We start from the raw sequence: 23,371 nt of genomic DNA, 5'->3' as shown, positions 1-23,371 counted from the left end.
AGGATCACTGAAGGGCATGGTGGATATTTTCCCTTCATTTTCCTGATCTTATCCCAGACTACTTTTGAGCTAGCAGCTGAGTTTTGGACAATGTAAAACGAATACAAGATTTCATTTTGGCTCTGACGTTGTACGTAACGTGCTTTTGCACGTGCACATTTAAATGATATTAATTTTTCAGTTGTGGGATATCGGCGAAATATCCCTCAGGCTTTGTTTTGTGCTTTTTTTGCTGCTGTGCATTCTGAATTCCAAGGTTTGGGAAATAGTGGGAACCGGCTGGATGATTTTGGGATTGCAATTGCAGCTGCTTGGACAATTGTTTCTGTGACATACATGACTGCATCATCGAGTGGCTCCTGACTGACTGTGGCGATATCAAGATTTGCAAATTGTTGAAAGGCATTCCAGTCAGCCTGATCAATCTTCCACCGCAGTAAACTAAATGGCAGACATGGTCTACCACTAGTTAGGGTGGTTATCACGGGGAAGTGATCACTTCCATATGGGTTTTCTTCCACCTCCCAACTAAGTGAAGGAAGGAGAGAAGGGGAGCAGATAGAAAGATCAATGGCAGAGAATGTACGGGTAGGCCTGTGGAAGAAGGTGTTTGTTCCCACATTTAGGAGGGAGAGGTCATTGTCAGTGAGCATATGCTCTATGACTCGTCCCCTTCCATTGATGCTAGCACTACCCCCACAGAGTGTTATGTCCATTAAAATCTCCAATTAAACAAGGGGAAGGCAATTGCATGATAAGATCATCAAGATCTTTCTGAGGGACATCAATCCCAGGTGGCAAATAAACAGAGCAGACAGTTAATAAGAACCCCACTGTAAGGCGAATTTCTACAGCCTCAATGCTAGTTGTAAGCTGCAGAGGCTGAAATGGGATCTGGTTGCCAAAGAGGATTGCAACTCCTCCATGAGCAGGACCATCCACAATTCTATCCTTATGAATGATGATAATGTTATGCATGGTGGGGTCATCATTTGCCTCTAAATAAGTCTCCTGTATGCAAAAGCAAGCTGGTTTGTGCTTTTGCAGGAGCGCCTTGATGTCATCAATATTTTGCTGGAATCCACGACAATTCCACTGTAGGAATTGAGTCATTATTTGGGCTTGGTGGGTCTATTAGGTGGCTTCCAAGGTGCTGAGGGCTTAATTTTGTCAGCCTTGGATTTCTCTTTACTGGGGAAGTACGGACGCTGTCCTGTGTCCATTTCTTCCTCTGCAAAGAGGAAGAAGACTGCTCATCGTGTACCTCCTTCGTTTCAACATCCATTATTTCTTGCCCTGAAGTGGGCAGTTCACTTTTCTGTGATGTTAATTTAGTGCTCGCTGTTGATAATGCTGAAGCACTGGGAGGTACTGATATTGGAGTGGCAGCTAACTGCGATTTTTGGATGGGCTTTATTGAACTCAATAAATAGCGAGCAATGGGGGTAAAAAATCCCTTGGGGGGGAGGGGCAGTCATATCAGTTTGGGTCCCGATGGTACTCTTACCAGAAACGTTTTCTGGGCGTATGAAGGCTTCCCACTATTTATTGGTTGGATGCATTTTCTGGCCTCTGGGTAGGAGATGTTCAGCTCAGTTTTTAATTTTTGAATCTCCTTTTCGTCCTTCCACTACTGGCATGCTCAATAGTATGCAGGATGCTCTCCTTGACAGTTAGTACAATTAGGCTTAGGAGCTAGACATTCCTTGCTCTCGTGATCTTTAGCACCACATCGAGCACAGGCAGGGTTACCACGACAAGCTGTTTGTGGGTGGCTGTACTTTTGACATTTAAAACATCTCAGTGAGTTTGGAACGTAAATCCTCACTGGGCAGTTTAAGTACCCTGCCTTGATGGAACTTGGAAGCCGTGGGGTGTTAAATGTTAGGATGAGAACTCGGGTAGGCACGAGATTCCCATCCTTTCGCATGGATATTCGCTTGACAGCTGTCACTCCTTGTTCTTTTAATTCAGAGCAGTTCTCTTCAGAAACATGAAGATCCCACTCTGATATGACACCTCATGACGTGTTCAGAGTTTTGTGAGGGGTTACGATGATGGGTATTCACCCTATAGATGTGGCTTTCAAAATTTTTTCAGCTTGCTTTGTGTTTGATGCTTCAACTAAAATATCTCCAGAACGCAGCCGTTTTATGGATTTAGGTGAACCTGCCATCCTGTCTAATCCTTTCTGGATAAAGAAAGGTGACATTTTCCAAACTGACTGCTCTCCAGTGAAATGGAGAATGAGGAAAAGAGATGTCACAGATGGTGTTTTCTCCTCAGTTCTGGTTCTTTTAACAGAATTGTTGTCACTCTCATCTGATGATCGATTAGGCAAGAGCCTTGTTGGGGCCCCCAGAAGAAGGATTTAAGTTACTCATAGGAGTAAGGTAAAAATTTCCAAGGCCCTAAGTACCTCACCCACCATGGAGCCCTACGAGGGGACGCCTACTCGTGAACTAGCAGGTAGTGCATACACGAATGGGATGCCAAGTTCGCTTAGGAGCACCATACCCACATTTCCAATAAGCCTTGATCCCGTCCCAGGACCAAAGGGAGGGAGACTTATTGGAATGCAGTTGACCCTAGCAATAAGAACCACCCGTTGATTGATCCCAGTCGGGCTGGTCCGGGACCACCCGTCTTGTCGAAGCAGGGACCAAAGTGGTGTATCAAGGCTGGGCCCCCTCAACCACCAGGATCCCCTTTTCCGAGTTTCCATGGGTCGCGGCGCACAGCTGCACACAAAATTTGCCAGATATTGGCAAATTAGATGCACGCATTTTTTGATACCACTCAAAGTTTCATTTCAAGCTCCTTGTGTTTTGTACCATGAATTTGTTTCCTGTTTTTCATCTCTGCTCCAGTGTCACTCACTTCTTCAAGTCTTTTTCAATTTTTCAGTATTGTAGATAAAAGTAGGTAAAGGGATTTCATTCCTTTGCAATGTCTGTTTTGCTTCTTTCCATCCTATCAGCCTCTTGTATAATTCTGTCTGTCTACATTTTGTCACTATAACACTGTTAGATAAGATTTAATATAAACAAAAGACACAAGTTCCACAAAAGACATCAGCTCAGATAAAATGGCACAAAAAATAGATTGCTGTATACGATAGCAAAAGACTCTTTGAACTGGGGTAACAATTGCAACTGACCTTATTCCTGTGGAGAGCGAGGAGTACTTGTAAACAACTTAAAAAAAATTTTTATTATTTTGTTAATTTAACAAATCCTTCAGAGAGATGTTTCTCAGAGTGTACTTGGCATTGTAGCTACCATAAACTGCTTTTGATTACCCAAAGCTAATTTCTAACAAGTCAGTATCATCCTTCAGGAAGTAGGGAGTTAAGTGGCCAGGGGCAATAATCGGATCGCTCTGCCAAGATTTATATTAAACATACAAAATAACAATATTTATTTCTCATGGGGTGAAAAAGAACTTTGTAATACATATTAACCGAATTTTGTAATAAACGAATATGTTTACATAGAAAAGCCTATACCATTCCCCTTTTGCAGGGGAATGGTATGTGCGTCATATAAATGAGTACTTTGTATTAACAGGATTTTACCCTATATATATTGTTATAACTTCATTGGAATATAAAGTTAGGGTTCTATTTTTGTATTGAAATTGAAATTTTATTTGAAATTGAATTGAAATCATGACTCCGACCAGAGCAGCAAAGCAAAAGGCTCAAGCTAATGGGAGTGCTGTGGTTCTGGGGAGAACCGAGGGAGAGGGGAAGTTGTCCTCTGAATTGTACCTTTTGAATTTTTGTCTTTTGAAATGTACTGCTTGTTTGATGTTTGTGGAGCAATCAGAAATGGGACATGATATTGATACTGCCAAGGGGAATGTCTTTGTGTGTGCACGATGTAAGGAGTGTGAGGAAATCAGGTGTCAACTCAGTGGACCTATACGAGAGCTTGAAAGACAGGGTGGATGCCCTTGGAGGATTTAAATTGAGAGCCCATCAAGCTCTCAGCTGCCCACATCAACACCAGAGCTTGCATTTGAGCATCACGCAACACAGCAGCAACCCCCAAGGGAGAATGCACTGGTCCCACAAGAACTAGTTGGTGGCTCTATTGTCAAGGAAACAGGGAACATTGTGCTAGGAGTTTGGTAAATAAATTTGATGAATTTGAGGTTCTGATCAAAACATCAAAGGCAGATATTGTTGGGATATCAGAGACATGGTGTCATACTGAAAAAAATGGAATTTGGGGAGTACAATGTGTACAGGATAAGAAGTGAGGTGGGGTTATGCTATTAGTTAAGAAAAACATGAAATCCAAGGAAGTACAACAGTCGACATGGGTGGACAGTGCAGTGTCCAGTCAGTTTGATGTGACATAAGCACTGGGAAAGCAAAATTGAGAGTAGGAGTGGGTTATGGGTCAAATGACTCTGATGAGTATAATAAACATCTGTACAGGGAAATAGAGTGGGCCAGTAAATCAGAGTCTTATGATGGGGGATTTTAATTTCCCAGATATTGATTGGAATTTGTAGGTTGGTCATTCACACACTAGCAAGGCTTTTGTGGATTTATTGGATGATTGATTTCTACAGCAGCACGTTCGGGAGGCAACTAGAGTTAGTAATATTGTTGGGTCCCTATTGACCCAACAATATTACTCACTACTCTTGATCACTACTGATTATCAGTAGTGATTCTTCATGCATTAAGAATCTGCAGATAAAGGAACCACTAGGTGGCAGTGATCACAGTGTGCTGAAATGGGATTTACTCAAAGAGGTAACAACCATCAGGGGTAGGGTAAGGGGAAGGGTTTTTGCTTTTGTAAAGGAGACTACGTTGGTACCAACTGATGTTACCAACAGCAAATTCAAAGAATTAATCTTGGAAGCTACTAGGTTTTTCATACTAAGAAATATAGTTCAAGGTTTAGGCTTAAATTGATGTCAAATGAACTAATGACACGTTAGCATTAGTAGAAGCACATGCTGCAAGAGAGCAAGTTCACAGAGTATAAGCAAAAAAAAAAAAAAAAAAAAAAAAAAAAAAACACACCAACCCTTCCCATTTCACTGATCCATTCATTCCAATTGCTAGAATTTATTTAAGCTATCAACTTCCACAACAACAGATGGAAGTTTGTTCCAACAATCAACTACCTTCTGGCTAAAAGCAAACTTCCACACATCTATTCTAACTGTCTTTCCTTTATGACCCCCCCCCTAGGTGCATAATCTGAGCAAGAGGAAGAATCTCATCAGCATTGAACTTGATCAAACCATTCAAGGCCTTATACACTTGCTTGAATTTTTTTGAATAAAATTGTATAATAAAAGAAAAAAAATTCAAAAAAAATTTGAATTTTTTTAAGCACCTTCAAATGCAAAATAGGAAGCAAAGTTCTTTTATGAATTCGATTACAACAGTATCATATCGATCTAAGAGACTAGTTATAAGGTTGCCCAAATGGTAGCCAAATCCAAAATGCCTCATACTATTTCAGAATTGCTTATTTTACCAGCCTACATTGAACAATGAACATTGTTAACAATTTCAATGTAGGCTGGTAAAATAAGCAATTCCTTTGCTTTTTTTGCCCAAATTTCTTTGGGCAAAAAAGGCAAAGGAAATGAAAAAGTGCCACTTTCTAATAATACTATTAGTAAATGCATTGAAGACATCAGATGACATAAAAACAAAATTAATTCTGAGAATTATCGAATCTAAAAAATTTTTATTGCATATTGATGCATCTGCAGATGTTAGTAACTGTGCTCAATTAATAACACCAGTTAGAATCACTGAAGAGAAATGCTTGAAAGAGCATTATTTGTCCTGTAAAGAACTGCCAAATCATACTACTGATGATGAAATATTCAAAGTGGTAAATGAATAATTTGAGACAAATAAAACATTGTGGAAAGATTGCTTAAGCTTGCATGCTGATGGTGCAGCTGCAATGACTGGAGCGTTAAAGGTTTTGAAATTCATTTCAGAATTCATTCACAGAGAAGCTCTCTTATGTAAATGCTTGCCTGTGGATCTGAATCCACATTACATGATGTCATCAAGATGGTGAATTTAATAAAATCATATTTGTTTTCAGTCATGTCTGTTAAAGTCATGAAGAAATGGGATCAGAATACCACTCTCTGCTATTTCATACTGAAGTGCATTGGCTGTCCAAAGGAAGAGTTTTATCATGAGTTTATAGCTAGGAGAAGAGTTGAAAATGTTTTTTGTGAATAATTCTTACTTGGCAGATTTAATGAAGTATAGTTATTGGCTCCAAAAGCTAGCTTACTTAACCGATATTTTTGAGCATCTGAATGAGCTAAATTGAAAATTGCAAGGATCACATGAAAACACTCATACGTACGGACAAAGTTTATGAATTCAAAGAAAAAATTCAACATCAGAAAAATGAGGTTAAAAACAGATCACTAATGGTTTAGTTGGTGTTATCATTTAAATCCTAAAGAAGAATTATTGGGATTAGTAGAGCAACATTTGTGTTTGCTTGAGGGGAAAACTTCATCACTATTTTGAAACACTTGATGTAAAAAATTTGATTGGATTCTAAATCCATTCGCACTTTGCCTAAAAATTCCAGCCATAAAATTTCATTTATTAATGAAAGAAAAGGAAGAGCTGTTAGATTTAAGAAATGATCACACCCGTCAAGTACAATTTAAAGAAATTGAGTTATACCAGCTTTGGTTAATGGCGAGAAAGGAGTTTCCTTCAACTGGAAAAAAAAGTAGTCGACACTCTTCTTCCATTTGCTACCACCTATTTGTGTGAACAAAGTTTCTCGTCAATGGTGACTATCAAGAATTTGAAGAGATCAACATTAAAAAGTCTGGATCAGGAATTATGCATAGCCATTTCAAGAATATAAAAATATTATATAAACCTGATATAAAAATGTTATGTTCACAGAAGCGAGCTAAAGTTTAAAGTTTCTCGTTAAAAAAAAAAAAAAAAAAAAAATTTGAAAATTTGTATGAATTTAGTATTAAATATTTAATATCTTCCATAATATTTATATTTTACTTTTCTTATCGTAATTATATATATATAATATAATGCAAATGTAATAAATTTTTTCACAAAGTCCCTACAGACACCCTAAAACTGCGCCAGTTTACTTTTGTGTACCATACAAAAATTATCATTTTCCAAGTGTGCCCTGATGCGAAAAAGGTTGGGAAGCATGGGTCTAAACCAGGGGTGGCTAACTTAATTTGTGATGCGATCTACTTTTTTCTTCAAAATGTGCCGCGATCTACCATCTCAAAAATTTCATTGCACAAGGTTAAAAAAAAGTTAAACAACACATATTGAAAAATGTTTATAAATTTTAAAATTCAATACAATTCAGAATTCTTATTTTAAATTTATACGTATTTAAAATTTTAATTTATGCGAAGTTTGTGTCTTCATGTCATCTGCCAAGCGTTCAAAATCGGGGATATACTGTGATAAGGCCAACTGTAAAGAATCTTCTGTATGCAAGTCCGTAAGAGCACAGTGATTCTTAGTCTTTGTTTCTAATACGAAAAAGTCAATACGATTCACACAGATATGTGGAACAAAAACAGGAATTTAAAAGTTCACTGCATTTTTTTACATTTGGGTACTTTTCTCGGCAAACACATTTCCACAACTCTTTTACCTGGCTTTTAGGAAGAAATCGTTTTGCAATGTAATAATTTCATTTTCAAGTAATATGTCAAAAATCACAGCGATTTTTTTCTGCAATTTGTTTTGTATCTAAGTCGACATTAAATGGAACACATATATTGAACAATTGTTTTAAAATCACTGAATGTGGTTTCAAAATCGTTTTAATTCACTATTAAATTCAAAAACAGGATATTTTTGCAAATGATCTTACACATTTTCAAAATGATCGAATTTTTTTTTTTCTTTGAGATTCTTAGCCATTGCCAAAAATTAATATTTATAGGCAGAAATACTACTAATCATGTCACTCACATTTTTTATTTTTTCCTTGTAATTCCAAATTCAGATCACTTAATTTACTGGTAAAATCTGCCAAAAAAGCCAGATCACACAACCACTCCGTATCTTGTAGCTGCTGATAATCATTTCCCCTTTGATCAACAAATTTAATTTCAACAAATTTCGAAATCTCTGTAGAAACTTACTCCGACTCAGCCACCTCACATCTGTGTGTAATATCAGATCTGGTTCTTTTTCATCAAGTTGCATTTTGAAAACTCTCCTTTGAAGAGGTGAAATCATCCTCTGATGGAATTCATGATGTCGAAAGCAATGTCCATAACACTTAGTATTTACTCTTTTGCTGGCTAACACTTGTTGATGGATGATACAGTGATAACTCAAAAAATCTGGGAATTCGTCATTCTTTTGACACAATGCAATGAATCCGTTAAGATGCCCCATCATTGCTTTAGCTCCATCTGTTGTTACTGATGCGAGCTTAAATAGTGGTAATTTAATTTAATTTTTTCAATAAAATGTTTGAATGAGTTAAAGATATCAAGACCTCTAGTTCTTTCTTTTAACGAAACCATACCCAGCAGTTCTTCTCTTGGCAGAATCATCGAAAAACATACCAACAAAAACGAGCAATTGAGCTGACGTCTGTAGATTCATCTAGTTGTAAAGCAAAGGACACACAATTAGCAATATCAGCATGCAATTGTTTGCTCACATTTTAACTCATTTATTCATTGCATCGCATCACAGTATTTCGAGATAATTGCAGATCTTGAAGGGCACTTTTAATTTCATTTTTGTTCTTAAAATTTTCAAAAAGAGAATCTGTTATTTCTAAAAATGCGTCTTTGATGAATTGACTCAGAAAATGATTTGCATTTTTTTGCAAGAAGATGACTCACTTTAAATGATGAAACTACAGACGTCAGTGATACAGCTGAATTGCTCGTTTTTGTTGGTATGTTTTTCAATGATTCCGCCACTAGAGAAGGACTGCTGGGTGTCATGAAGAAATTTTGTTGTGTGAATAATCTAGTTCTAATTTATTTTTCTAAGGTCACTATTTGGCAGAAAATCTGATTGGTAATTACAATGGAGTGCGTTGAAGTGCCTTTCTAAATTTCCTTTTTTGGGGTATAGCCATGGAAGCATTGCAAATCAAACAGCAACATTCTTCTTTCACCGTTACAAAAAAGTATTCTAGTTCCGACTCTTGATGAAAATGATACGTTTTACTCTTTTTTCATAGTATTCATTTTAAATCAAAAAAGGTATTAAATTAACATATAAGTACTGTCCAGTTATTAAATCAACAAAAGCAATGCTTACAGATTAAAACACTAAGTTGCACGAACCGGAAAAATATTCTGTCTGAATAGCTAACGTAGGATAATTGATGAATAGGATTCCCAAATGAGGAAGTTGTTTCCAAAATAACCGGACAAACACACCACTGTTTATTGCTCAGTTTGGTTATATATTGTTATAAGAATCAGTTTTGAATGCCTTTGTGATATTTCTTTAAAACTATTTCTGGAGGTCACAATCATAAAACAATAAAAACAATTTGCATTTTTCTGTTAGTGCAATCTAATTATAAATGGGTAGTAAACTCAATATTATTGCATTTGCAATAATGCAGACAGCTGGAATTCCGTGGATTATGGTGAAATGTGTTTCTCCTTCAATGAAATCTTCAATCATGCAAAAAAAACCAAAAATAAATTTCGAAAATCTGCTCTTCATTCCTATTTTTGAAGCTTCGTAAAAAAAAAAAAAAAAAAAACGTGCAGGTAGCGAAACCCTCTGTGCAATATAAAATTTTGGTAGCATACCTGACTGTGCAAATTGAGGGATGACTATACATTTAAAATTCGTTGTGATCGACCAAAATTAAAGCTGCGATCGACTCATTGGCCGCCCCTGGTTTAGACTATTATCATTCTTTGCAAAACTAAAATCTTTTCATTTACCCTTGACAATAGTTATATGTTGAATATTACATATCTTTTTATATCTTGGAAGTAGTTATATCCAGTGCTCTAGTCTTAAAATTAGCAGAAGGTATACTCTGCGAATGTTACATATGCAGAGAGTATACTATGCTTATTAATCGAATTACAGAGGATACACAGCGTATATTCGATTGTATATATACACACTCACACAGATCGTATTTACTTATTTATATATATTAAAAATAATAAAACTATAAGTATTGCCTAAGAATCAAAGTCTAATAATCTTTTTTAATTTTCAGTAAATATTTTAATAATACTGTATTTGTTTTTAAGTTTTTCAAAAGCCAGAAGGTATACGCTTCACACCTTAAAAAAAAAAAAAAAGGGGGTATATGGTGCATACCCACACCTCCATGTGGTGTGGGTGCCACACCACATGGAGGAACGCCGCCCCTCCATGTTACCAGGCAGTGATAGGTGGTAGATGACTCTCATCAACCGGTGAAATACCACCACTTTGCTTATTGGAGGCTTGAAGTGGTGGAACCCACGTTTAGTCTCTAGAGCTAAGTTCCGGCCAACCCTTCCCTATCTCTTCCATCGTGCAGTATGATTGATGACTTTTGAGGTTATGATAAATGTCGTGGCGAGATCCAATATTCCTTACATTTCTAGGGTACAGCTCTAAGACGGTGTTCGCAGGCTGGCCGCTAGTTAGTACACCAGACCAAACCTATTGGTAACTCTCTAGGAGGCTTCCGGATCAGCTAGTGTATAATCTTGCTACCTCTACTCTGCCAGATAGTGACTGGAGGGAGTCCGAGTAGTGTGTATGCGGGGAGCATTGTCGAGGCCACGTTATGTCAAGGATCTGGGTATATTCTTACCACATGTACGCCATATCCAAAAATTTCATTACTTCACTTTTTCTTACTATTGAATACACCATTAACTGTCAAACTAATAGAGCAAGCTTATCTGCGAAAAGATCTAAACCTCCCAAGGACTTCCTAATTCATTTCACAAATATTAGAATTGAGTATATAATTTCACAAATATATACTCAATTCTAATCTCAACGATGTCCATTTCCACTTGCAGTCTTACAAACCCCACATACTTTTTCTGACAGAATTTCAGTTATTGGTTGATTCAACTACTGCTCATCTCAGATGTCCAAATTATTCGCTGTATGATTCCTTTCGCCTCAAAGGTGGTACTTGTGCATATGTCCGTTCTGATTTTCCCTGTCAGAGACTTGGCACTTTGGAATCTCCTCTCTTTGATCTTCTCTGGCTTAAGATCTCTCTACCTCATTGTGTCAAATTCATCTGTTGTCTCTACCGTTCTCCCAACTCCACTAATCACTTGGAGCTCTTTGACTTCCTCTCTTTGCAACTTGACTTTCTCCAGTCCAACTTTCCTAACAGTGAGGTAATTTTCATTGGTGATTTTAAATGTTCACAATTCCAGCTGGCTTACATTTTCTAGTCACACCGACCCAGCAGGTCGAGATGCTGAGGCTTTTGCAATTACTAATGACCTAACACAGATTGTTCATTTACCTACAAGAATACCGGACAATCCTAATCATACAGCCAATACGCTTGATCTTTTTCTCACAAACAACCCTTCTAAGTACATGGTCGAAGTGAGAGGTCCTTTAGGCACTTCAGATCACAACTTGGTGATTGTCTCTTCTCCAATGGAACCTTTATCTCATGGCTATTCCCAACCTCGTGTTGTTTGGCATTACAAGAATGCAAAATGGGATGACCTGCGAGACTTCTTTTCTTCTTTTCCTTGGTCGGATTACTGTTTCAAAACTTCCGATGTCAACGTTTGCTCAGATGGTGCCACTGAAATTATTCTTGCAGGAATGGAATCCTTTATCCCACACTCCACTTTAAAATCTTGTCCTTTATCTGAACCTTGGTTTTCCAATAAATGTGCTAAGGCTGTCCAAGAGAAGAATGTTGCATATTGTAATTGGCTTGTTTCTAATTCTTCAGTTTCATTTTCTACCTACACCAAAGCTCGCAACAATTGTAAAGCAGTTATTAATCAGTCCAAACTAGAGTTTGAACAGGCTAAGAGTAGAAAACTTGCTTCTTGCCCTAATGGTAGCCGAGCATTCTGGTCTCTTGCCAAAGCTATTGGCCGCAACTTTTGCCCATCTCTGCTCCCACCTCTGTCCAAACCAGATGGTTCTGTTGTCACTTCAGCCAAGGATAAAGCTGACCGGCTAGCATCCCATTTTTCTTCCAGCTCATGTATTAATGATCTTGGTAAAACAGCTCCCACCATTCCTAACAAGCTCCATTCAATGCCTCCTGTGGTCTTCCGTCAAAAGGATATCAGAAGGATTTTGATGAATCTTGATGCTAAGAAAGCTCCAGGTCCTGATGGTATTTCTCCACTTGTTCTCAAAACCTGTGCTCCTGAACTTACTCCTATTCTTTGCCGACTTTTTTCACTTTCTTATTCCAAAGGTGTTTTTCCTTCTGCTTGAAAATTTGCTCATATCCAGCCAGTTCCTAAAAAGGGTGACAAATCCCTCCCATCCAATTATCGTTCCATTGCAATTACTTCTACTCTTTCTAAAGTAATGGAGAAATCAATTAACCGCCAACTCTTAAACTACCTAGAAACCTTCCGTCTGATCAACGATCGCCAGTATGGATTCCGTCAGTGTCGATCCACTGGTGATATTCTGGCTTATGTTACCCATTTATGGACTAATTCAATGGAAAGGTTCGGTGAAACACATGTAGTTGCCCTTGACATCTCAAAGGCTATTGATCGTGTTTTGGCATAAAGGTCTTCTAAACAAGCTTCCATCTTATGGTTTGCCAACTGTTTTTGGTAATTGAGTTGATCAGAGAGAAAACTGGATAACCAATTACTAAAAACAGTTGGCAAACAGTTGAATGCAATGTGCTCTCTGTCTTCTAACTTCTCCAATAATGCCGGTGTCCCCCAAGGTTCAGTTCTTTCCCCCACTCTTTTCCTCTTGTATATCAATGACCTTCTTCCAATGACTGGAAATCCTATCCATAGTTTTGCCGATGATAGCACATTGCATTCAACTTTCCATTTTGGGAAGCCTTGCTCAATCAGCTTCAACTTCTCTAAAATCTGCTGCCAATTCCTTAAATGCCGATCTTCAGGTAATTCTCCAGTGGGGCAAAGAAAACTTAGTTGATTTCAACCCTTCTAAAACTCATTCTTGTCTTGTATCTCCCAAAAAAGGATTCTTCTGCTCCTATGCGTATCTTTAGCGACACTCCGATTTCTAGGCAAAATGATATATCTCTTTTGGGGATTACCCTTACTTCTAATCTCTCTTGGCACAAGCACATTACAAATATTGCTTCCTCTGCATCGAAAAAACTTGGTTTTCTCTTTCGCTCTTGGCGTTACTTTTCTTCCAAAGAGCTGCTCACTCTGTATAAATCGCAAATCTGCCCTGCCATGGAATATTGTTCCCACATCTGGGGTGGTGCCCCCAAAACCTCTCTCAGGCTTCTTGATTCCATTCAGAAGAGAGCAGTTAGGTTAATTAATGATTCATCTCTAACAGAGGCTCTCCACTCGCTTTCTCATAGACGCACTGTTTCTGCTGCATGCCTCTTCTACAGATACTTCCATGGGCACTGTTCTTCTGAATTGGCTTCTATAATTCCTGCTCTCTCTTTCAAAACAGTCTGAACATGTGCCGCCACCAGCCAACATCCATTTACTGTCCAACTTCAAACCCACAGAACCAACTTTTCATCTTCCTCGTTTATTCATTCAACTGCCGTTTTCTGGAACAACCTTCCTTCATACGTATTTCCTGAAAATTACAATCTACAGAAGTTCAAGTCCAATGTCAACAAATATCTTCTTTCATCTTCTCAACCTCCAACCTAAGCACGGTACTAAGTACTATAGGTTCTAATACCTCTCGTGTTTGGGGTTCACATAAAAAAAAAAAAAAAAAAACCTCCACTACAGCCCTGGTTATATGTCACATAAATACTCTATGATCACTCTCACCTAGTAGCTCCTTTATTTCAAATTTTAATGCATGAAGAGTCACTTTTGATAATTAGATCAAGAGTATCTTTCTCTTGTTGTCTTTGTAGTATGCCAGTGTAAAAAAACTAGTCCTCCACGAAATCCAGAAATGTTCTACTTTGTGAAAGCAACCAACACACCCATAAGTTCCAGTCAATATCTGGAAAGTTACAATCCCATGACAAGAGCTTTTGATATACTGACCCACACTAATTGTCTGTACAGTTCATTATATTCATCACAGTTGTTTGTCCTATAACATACTCTTACCCTCATTTTTGTTTTCCCATTTCTTATATCACGTGAAACTGATTCAATGTTATCTTGGCAGCCACATCAACTGGTGCACTGCCTTAGTTTTAAGGCAGTGCTCTGGCAGTGAATTGAATTGGGCAGTGAGTGCTTGATGGGTCTCCTGTTAATTCCTTTGAAGGTGTCAATTCTTTTTCTCAGATTTTGGCCATCAAAACATTGAATTTTCACTTAACATTTTCACATCTAAAGCACACAATGGGCATCAGTTGACTCTATATTCTGCAAATAGGCCAAAAGCAGTATAAATAATTGTTGTTGTTGTTAAATTTGTTGGTGCATCAGCAGCTTAGGCTATAATGCACTAATTACTGTCTAATATCTTCTTCGTTTGTCTTACGAGTGATATAACTCATATTGTGATATTTATTTATCAATTTTAGAAAGAAAAAAAATGTCATCCATATCCTCACGATCTCCTAGAACACATTGTAATGATAACTGGCTGAAGTTATGAAAATGAGAGAAGAAAGCAGTTTTCCGTTCTTTCAGATATAGCGGGCATTCCAGGATAATATGTTTTACTGTTAATGAGCATAAGCAGTTACTGCATTGTGGAGGATCATAGTTTGTTAGTAGGTAGCTATGAGTGAGGAATGTATGACCAATGCGTAATCTGGCCAGGATGGTTTCTTCCTTTCTGTTTCGTCTCAGACTGGATTGCCATTGCTTGGGTTCTCTTTTGATTTCAAGAAGTTTATTATTTGCTTGATCTTGCCACATACGTGTCCACTCTTTTTTATACATCTGTTTGATAATGGATTTATGGTCAATATAAGGAGTCTTGAAATTAGATGGTATCACATTTGTAGCACATTTAGCAGCTAAATCTGCCTGCTCGTTTCCTGGTATTCCAACGTGTCCAGGGATCCAACAAAATATTACTTTCTGTCCATGTCAGTGAAGTTCTAGTAGCTGTGCCCAAATTTTTTGTACCAGCAGATGACTAGGGAAGAATTTACACTGTAGAGCATTAACAGCACTTAACGAGTCCGTATATATGATGGATTTGGTATACGAGTCTTCTTTGATATTCTCTAGGGCTAGAACAATACCATATAATTCTGAGGTATAAGTACTGCATTCAGATGGAAGCAGTCTGGAGAGGGTGACATTTGGTAATACTACAGCGGTACCAACTTTACTACCAATTTTGGATCCGTCTGTATATATTTGAATGGAAGTGCTAAACTCAGAGGAGTGGGTCATATGAATTTGCTTAATGTTAGAATCTGGAAGGTTATTCTTTCCCCATTGCTGAAAGTGTCTATCAATATGTATCGGGGGCATTTGCATATAAATAATTAAATTCTGATTCATGGGTGTGAACTTCCCCCACATTCTTCCCCCCAAAGCCAAAGTATTCCCTTTGCTTTAAGCTGTTTAACTTTACTTTGCTGCTCTGGTCTCGGGTATACTTTTATTCAATTTATTTTTAATTAAAAAGCATTTGCTGCACTACACTATCATTAATTCAGAGATACACAAGTACAGTATGTATGCTACCTACTGCTTTACAATGTGAATTATTTGTCCTTAAAAAAAAAAAACTTACCACACTTGAAACATGCCTTGTGGAACTTCTGGCCAGCAGCTAGAATCTCTTCAGCTGCATACACAGATTTGCCACACTTGGGGCATTTGGCTTGTTCTGCTGGTTTGAAGGGCATATTTCTGTAACAACAAATTCATTTTAGTGTAATTAGCCATGAAATTTAACATATGCAATTAATTATGAATGGAAATTGCTTAACATAACACTCCTTGTTTTTACAAGGATAAAAAAGATAAATTTTCAAGAAAACTTGTAAAAGTTATCAGAAAGCTTATAACAGAAAATATTCTGCAAAATATGGAATACGACAGCAGATATGGCCTCCCCTTAGCAGCCAAAATACAAGGTGATTATTAAACGTTCAAGGGGTTTGAAGCTTTACATTGATATCAAAGCTCTTTTGGAAAGATTGGATTTGGAAATTTTGGATTATTCTAACATTAGGCATGCAACTCAAGATATCCAATTATATAATGGTAAGGTTACCAACTGTCCTCCCATTAAGAAATGCAAACATTACATCCCACTTTTTGTGAAGCAGGAAAGCAAAAATCTTTCTATAAACTTTTTATTGATCGATACATATCACTGATTGATTTGATTAAAATTAATCAAATTCATTCTGTGAATTCCACATTTTAAATGCCATGACTATGTGAACCCTTAGTTTAATAATTCAAGGTGAAATGAAAGAAACAAGCTAATTTTTAACCATCTGGATGATGCACCTGGCGATTCTGTTCAAAAAACAACTACTAGAATTACATCAGTGTGAATTTTGAAAAAGGCTGTTTAAGCATGTGTAATGCATCTCCATTTATACTACCCAGGTAGTATGCATGCATCGTTTAATTATATCTCATATTGTAAATACTTTCACAACGAGTTGCCTAGGTATTGCACTACTTCGAATAAGTAACTCATCTCTGATAGAGAAGACTATTGTTACTTATTCTCAGATGGGCACCACCACCCAGACGGCAGGGCCAGATTTACATATAAGCTGAACAAGCTACAAGATGCATCGTACATCTTTAAAAAAAAAAAAAAAAAAAAAAAATCCTGTTTTCTTATTGTCAATGAACTGTAAGAGAGAAGGGCCTCATACATGTTATATAGCTTAGGACCAAATCAAGTTTAAATCCAGCCCTGCATACATTGCAAGACGTCCGTTGGCTATTACCTGGTGATTAATTGCTTATTTATGATTAATTTCTTAATTCATATTTTTCTGTATTTGAGATTATCAACTGAATAATTACGAGTACGGGATGTAACAAGTGGTATAAATTGAGTTTGAGTTGAATTGTTGTCCAATAAGCACCGAGGCAATGAAGGTGTCAGGATATAGTGTTCTGTGCGCTGCAATTTAGGGAGGGGAGGGGTAGCCTACCCCAATGGAAATGGCTAGTGAACTTACGTTCTGCCTTACAATAAAGATAATTTTTTTAAGATAAATGATTAAGCATCCATTATTTGAAATGTGCTCTTAAAATTTTACAGCTTAAATGATGGTTAGTAGTAGTAGTGGCATGTGATGCAAGGAAGCAAGAGTATGAGCTTATGCAGCATCAGCCAAAAAAAAAAAAAAAAAAAAAATATCACACCATTCCCTCCAAATGCCTGTCCAGTTCCTCCTTAAATTTATTTAACCTATCAACTTCCACAAGACAGATGGAAGTTTGTTCCAGCAATTAACTACCAGCTGGCTAAAGGCAAATTTCCACACATCTTCTACATCTGTCTTTTCGTAATTTGAATTTATGCCCCCTTAGGTTCGTAATCTAAACAAGTGGAAGGATCCCATCAGAATTCAGCGTGCTCAACCCATTCAAGGCCTTGTTAAGGATTTCTTGGTGTATCAGCTACACTGCATAAGGCATACTGATTCATATGGTACTAAATGTGATCTTTTATGATGTATTATGTCTATACAAGTGTGCTCTCTTGAGCCGAATTTTATGTCGTGTGGACTGAAAAACCAGGAATAAATCATCCAGGGAACTTTTTTCCTCCACCCGAGATCAGATAGCTGCATTCCCAATTAAAGGAGTCTTTAAGAATTCCTAGTCTCCTACAGGATTCAAATCTAGGCCTCTCCAAAAACATGATGTGACGAATTGCAGGGAGGAGAACCAGACATGAGGCATGCATAAATTTGTTATTATAGTGGTAGAGACATGTGATGTCAGAAAGCAAGAGCTCATGTAGCATCGGCAAAAAAAAAAAAAAAGAAAAAAATTTTCACACATTCATTTCCCCTTCAGGGGGAATGAATGTGTGAGGAAATGTGTGAACTGGATGTGTGAACTGGAGGAAAGGGACTTGGGTGTTACGATACGGTCAGACATGAAATTCTCTGAGCATTGTAAACAGGTTGCAAGGAAGGCCCATGGTGTCCTATCGATGATTTATCGAACTTTTGCAAGTAGAGATAGGGACGTGATAATCCCATTATATAAGGCTTATGTTAGACCACACTTGGAATACTGTGTTCAAGTATGGAGACCGCACCTAAAGAAAGACATCGAGCTTCTTGAAAGGGTGCAAAGACGGGTAACTCACCTGGTGAGATCGGCAAAAGGGCGTCCTTGTGAAGAAATGTAGAATATGTGGGTTGCAGAGTTTGGAAACTAGACACCTTAGAGGAGATTTGATTGAGGTGTTTAAGGTTCTGAGAGGCATCAGCAAAATGAATGAGGACGAAATTTTCAAGATTATAAATGATGCTAGAACTAGGGGACATAAATTCAAGTTACGGGGGGGAAATGTTTAGATTAGACTGCAGGAAGTTTTATTTTAGCCAGAGAGTTATAAATTACTGGAATAAGTTGCCTACATGGGTGGTAGAGGCTGACAGTTTGGGGAAATTCAAAAGGTCGTCTGGATAGTACTTTCAGGTAAGGGAAGCGCATAGGATGATAGGTTTAATTTCCTTTTTTTTTTATTAATTATTATTATTTAGTTATTTATTTTATTTATTTTTTTTTTTGTTTTTATCGTTTTGTTCGGATTTTTTTTTTTTTTAAGCTATCAACTTCCATAATGACAGATGGAAGTTTGTTCCAGCAACCAATAATACCATTCTAATAATAATATTTGCGATATGATGGGAAAAAAAAAAAAAAATTAAGGACATTAGTAAAAAAAAAAAAAAAAAAAAAAAAGAGTAAATAAGTCTTCATTTTCAAGAACAAGTTCATTGATGTTGATTTCACTTTCTGTTAATTCCCTACTTCATCTTTCTCTCTCGATTACATTACATTAAAAAATTAATAGAGAGAGAGATGGGGTAGGGACTGCACAGTAGGCTCATGTTTATGCACAGAAACATGAGTTAGGGTAGCTAAGAATAGAAACAGGTGCAGGTATACTTGCGTGTACACCAATGCTAGGAGTTTAGTAAATAAATTTGATGAATTTGAGGTATTGCTCAAAACATCAAAGGCAGATATTGTTGGGATAGCAGAGACGTGGTGTCACACAGATATAAGGGATGCAGAACTGCAATTTGGGGAGTACAACGTCTACAGAAAGGATAGACAGGATAGGAAGGGGGAGGGGTTATGCTATTAGTTAAGAAACACATAAAAACCAAGGAAGTGAAGCCAGTCGACATCGCTGGACAGTGCAGTGTTGAGTCAGTTTGGTGTGACATAAGCATTGGGAGATCAAAATTGAGAGTAGGAGTGTGCTATAGGCCTAATGACTCTGATGAGTATAATAAGGAACTGTACAGGGAAATAGAGTGGGCCAGTAAATCAGAGAGTCTTATAATGGGAGATTTTAATTTCCCAGATATTGACTGGAATTTGGGGGCTGGTTACTCACACACTAGCAGGGCTTTTGTGGATTTATTGGACGATTGTTTTCTACATCAGCATGTTCGGGAGGCAATTAGAGGGAGTAATACTCTTGATTTGATTATCAGCAGTGATTCTTCATGCATTAAGAATCTGCAGATAAATGAACCACTAGGTGGCAGTGATCACAGTGTGCTGAAGTGGGATTTACTCAAAGAGGTAACTACCATTAGGGGTAAAGGGAAGGGTTATTGCTTCCGTAAAGGCGACTACGATGGACTGAGACAGTATTTAAATTCTATACAGTGGGACCAACTGATGATGTTACCAACAGCAAATTCAAAATGGGAAGCATTCAAAGAACTTATCTTGGAAGCTACTAGGCTTTACATACCAACTAAGAAATATTGTTCAAGGTTTAGGCCAAAATGGATGTCAGATGAATTAATGAGGCATATGGCAGAGAAGAAAAATGCATGGGATACTTACAAATTAACACATGACACAGAAGCCTATGATAGATACAAGTTGATATGCAACCAAGTTACAAAGGAGGTTAGGCAGGCGAAGGCAGATTACGAGAAATCCTTGGCAAGGGATGCAAAGAAAAACAGCAAAGAGTTCTTTACTTATGTAAACTCTAGAAGGAAGGGGATGAATCAGATTGGTCCACTTGATATTGATGGGTCAACTGTTGATGATCCTACTCAGGTAGCTAACAAACTAAATGAATATTTTGCATCGACATTCACACATGAGGAGTTATTCAGCAAGGGGAATGCCAGAGGTGTATTCAACTCTAGCAGTAAGCTACAGAATCTTGAAATAACTGGGAGTAAAGTGGAGGAGAAACTGTTGAAGATAAACACAAGAAAGGCACCCGGGGTGGATGGGATCTATCCAGTTATATTAAAGGAGGCAGCAAAGGAAGTAAGCAAACCCTTAGCCATAATTATGAGAGCTTCCTTGGACTCAGGGGAGGTACCCATAGACTGGAAATGTGCAAATGTGACCCCAATTCACAAAGGAGGATCAAAGGCTGACACAAGTAATTATAGACCTGTGAGCTTAACTTCTGTTCCAGGAAAATTAATGGAGGCACTGGTTAAAGAAGCACTGCAGGATCATTTAGACAAAACTTCAGTTATAGCTCAGACACAGCATGGTTTTGTTAAGGGGAAGTCTTGCCTGACCAACTTGATTGGATACTATGATGCAGTCACAAAAGAACTGGATGCAGGGAATAACTTTGATATTATATACTTGGATCTTAGAAAGGCTTTTGATACTGTTGCACATGGAAGACTGCTACACAAATTGGAGCAGTGTGACATTGGAGGCAAATTGCTGCTATGGATAAGGGGGTGGTTGAGGGGGAGAAGACAGAGAGTGGTAATCAATGGACACTGCTCATCGTGGACTAATGTTATTAGTGGAGTCCCTCAGGGCTCAGTGTTGGGTCCATTATTGTTTTCTGTATTTATAAATGATATTGATGATGGTATATCAAGCTTAATGTCCAAGTTTGCAGACGATACAAAGGTTGGTAGGGTTGTCAAGGACAGTACTGACACTATGCTGCTGCAACAGGATCTGGAAAGGTTGAGCAGATGGGCTGAGAGGTGGAAAATGAAGTTTAACATTGACAAATGAATGTAAAGACATATGGGAAACAGCAACCCCAGAGCAACGTATCAACTCTGTGGTACTACACTGGTGGTAGAGAATGAAAAGGACATGGGGGTAATTGTGGAGGCAGATATGAAGTTCTCTGAGCAGTTCAGACGGGCTGCAAGAGTAGCTCATGGCGTATTGTCAATGATATACAGGAATTTTTCCAGCAGGGATAAGGAGGTGATTATTCCATTGTATAAGGCAATGGTCAGGCCACACCTAGAGTACTGTATACAGGTAATAAAGAAGGATGTAGAGATGCTGGAACGAGTACAGAGAAGGGCAACAAGATTAGTGAATGGAACAAAGGGGTGCTCTTACGAAGAAAGGCTTAAGTTTTGCAAATTACAGTGTCTGGAGACTAGGCACCAGCGAGGTGATCTGATAGAGGTGTATAAAGCCTTGAATGGGTTGAGCATGCTCAATGCTGATGGGATTCTTCCTCTAGCTCAGAATAATCACCTGAGAGGGCATAAATTCAAATTGAGGAAAGACAGATGTAGGATAGACGTGCGGAAATTTGCCTTTAGCCAGCGGGTGGTTGGTTGGTGGAACAGACTTCCATCCCTTGTCGTGGAGGTTGATAGCCTAAATAAGTTTAAGGCTCAGCTGGACAGGTATTTTGAACGAAGAGAGGGGTGAAGTGGAAGTGGGTTTTTTTTTTTTATTATTTTTTATTTATTTATTTATTATTATTTTTTTATTTTTGGCTGATGCTGCATAAGCTTGCTTTCTTGCATCAAATGCCTCTACTAATGCTAATGTCTACCATGCTTTACCAGTCCCAAAAACTAGTAAACCAAAAGATCCCAGAGACTACAGAGCAATCTATTTCCTGTGGACTACTAAAAGTGTTTGAAAAAAAAACGATAGTCCACAGCATCTTCATACTCTTATTCCTAGGTGGTCTATGCTTTCAAATCTATTAATGACCAGCTGGGCAATCAAAAAAGCCCTTAACTCTAAGAAACAACTTTAAATCTTATTTCTAGACATACAGGCAGCTTTTGACACACTCAGCACAACAGAGCTAGTTAAAATTTTGAAGTATTATTTCAGAATTGAAGGTAATCTTCTTGCTATCCTCCATAAACTCCTCATCAACAGAAATCTTTATTAAATATGACCACATGTTGGAGAGGATCACTGCGACCTCTGTTGACATCCCCACGAGGGCAGTTCTTTCACCATAGTTTTTTGCCGCAGCTCTAGAGCCCTTCCTTGCGAAGCACCCAAACTTCATTTCATACGCTGATCTTAAGATGCTGGTCACATCCGATGATCCAGCAAAAGCTGAGGGAGTTGCCTATGAAAATCAGATAGTACTGTTTGAACTCCAGGATTATCTAGGACGTCTGGGACTTAAACTGAATCCTCAGAAAGCAGCTCAGATGACTTTCACAAAAAGGACTATTAATGAAATTATGCTCACAATAAATGGGACCGCCATTAAAAAGGTTCATTCCCACAATGATTTGGGGTTGAAATGAGAACATGGGCTTACTTTCAAAGACCACCTCAAGATGGCCAGGCTAAAACGCTAGCAGCATACTGGGAAATCCGGTAGGAATTGGTTGGTCTTAGGACTCGACAGTTCCTTTTGAAATACGTCCAAAGAAATTTAATACCCATACCGCTCTATGCTTCGGTACTCTGGTCAGGAGCTTCCTCTACCCAACTAAAGAGATTTCTGGGGGTTGAATATTGGCTTTTGAGATGGTTAAACAGAAAGATGGGCTACCCTTTCACCATCTCTAGGAGCGTGCGCTATACAAACCTGGGCATGAAACCCTGGGAAACCATAGTCAAAGAGGAATCTACACACTTTTGCACAACTTATATGCAGCCAAATGGATTCCCCTGACATCTGGGATGTTTCTGCAAACCCTCGGACCTCACAATGAACCCGGTGCAGTTCAACACCTTGTCTACAAAATGTGCAATACCTTAGGTCAGTGTTCCCAGCAAATAGGTTTGGAATGTATAACTCCCTGGGAATTGATGCCTTATCTTTTTGCAGCTC

The 23,371-nt window shown here is 38.0% G+C and overlaps 1 protein-coding gene across 2 annotated transcripts in view; it reads right to left on the bottom strand.

Annotated features, from left to right (window-relative positions):
* The window catches only part of LOC150077389 (muscle LIM protein 1-like), a 91,281-nt gene that overhangs the window by 30,091 nt on the left and 37,819 nt on the right, over positions 1-23,371 (bottom strand). For both annotated transcript variants that reach the window (XM_090386791.1, XM_090386790.1), the window contains exon 2: positions 15,872-15,990. In XM_090386791.1, the coding sequence (XP_090242917.1) occupies positions 15,872-15,986 (115 nt within the window). In that variant the 5' untranslated portion in view covers positions 15,987-15,990. The remainder of the gene's footprint in view (positions 1-15,871; positions 15,991-23,371) is intronic.

Source organism: Mastigoproctus giganteus, chromosome 12, assembly GCF_048544385.1.
Source record: "Mastigoproctus giganteus isolate SK-2022 chromosome 12, ASM4854438v1, whole genome shotgun sequence".
NCBI classification, from domain to species: domain Eukaryota; kingdom Metazoa; phylum Arthropoda; class Arachnida; order Uropygi; family Thelyphonidae; genus Mastigoproctus; species Mastigoproctus giganteus.
Note: the sequence above shows the minus strand (reverse complement) of the source record. Positions and strands in the feature narration are given on the sequence as shown.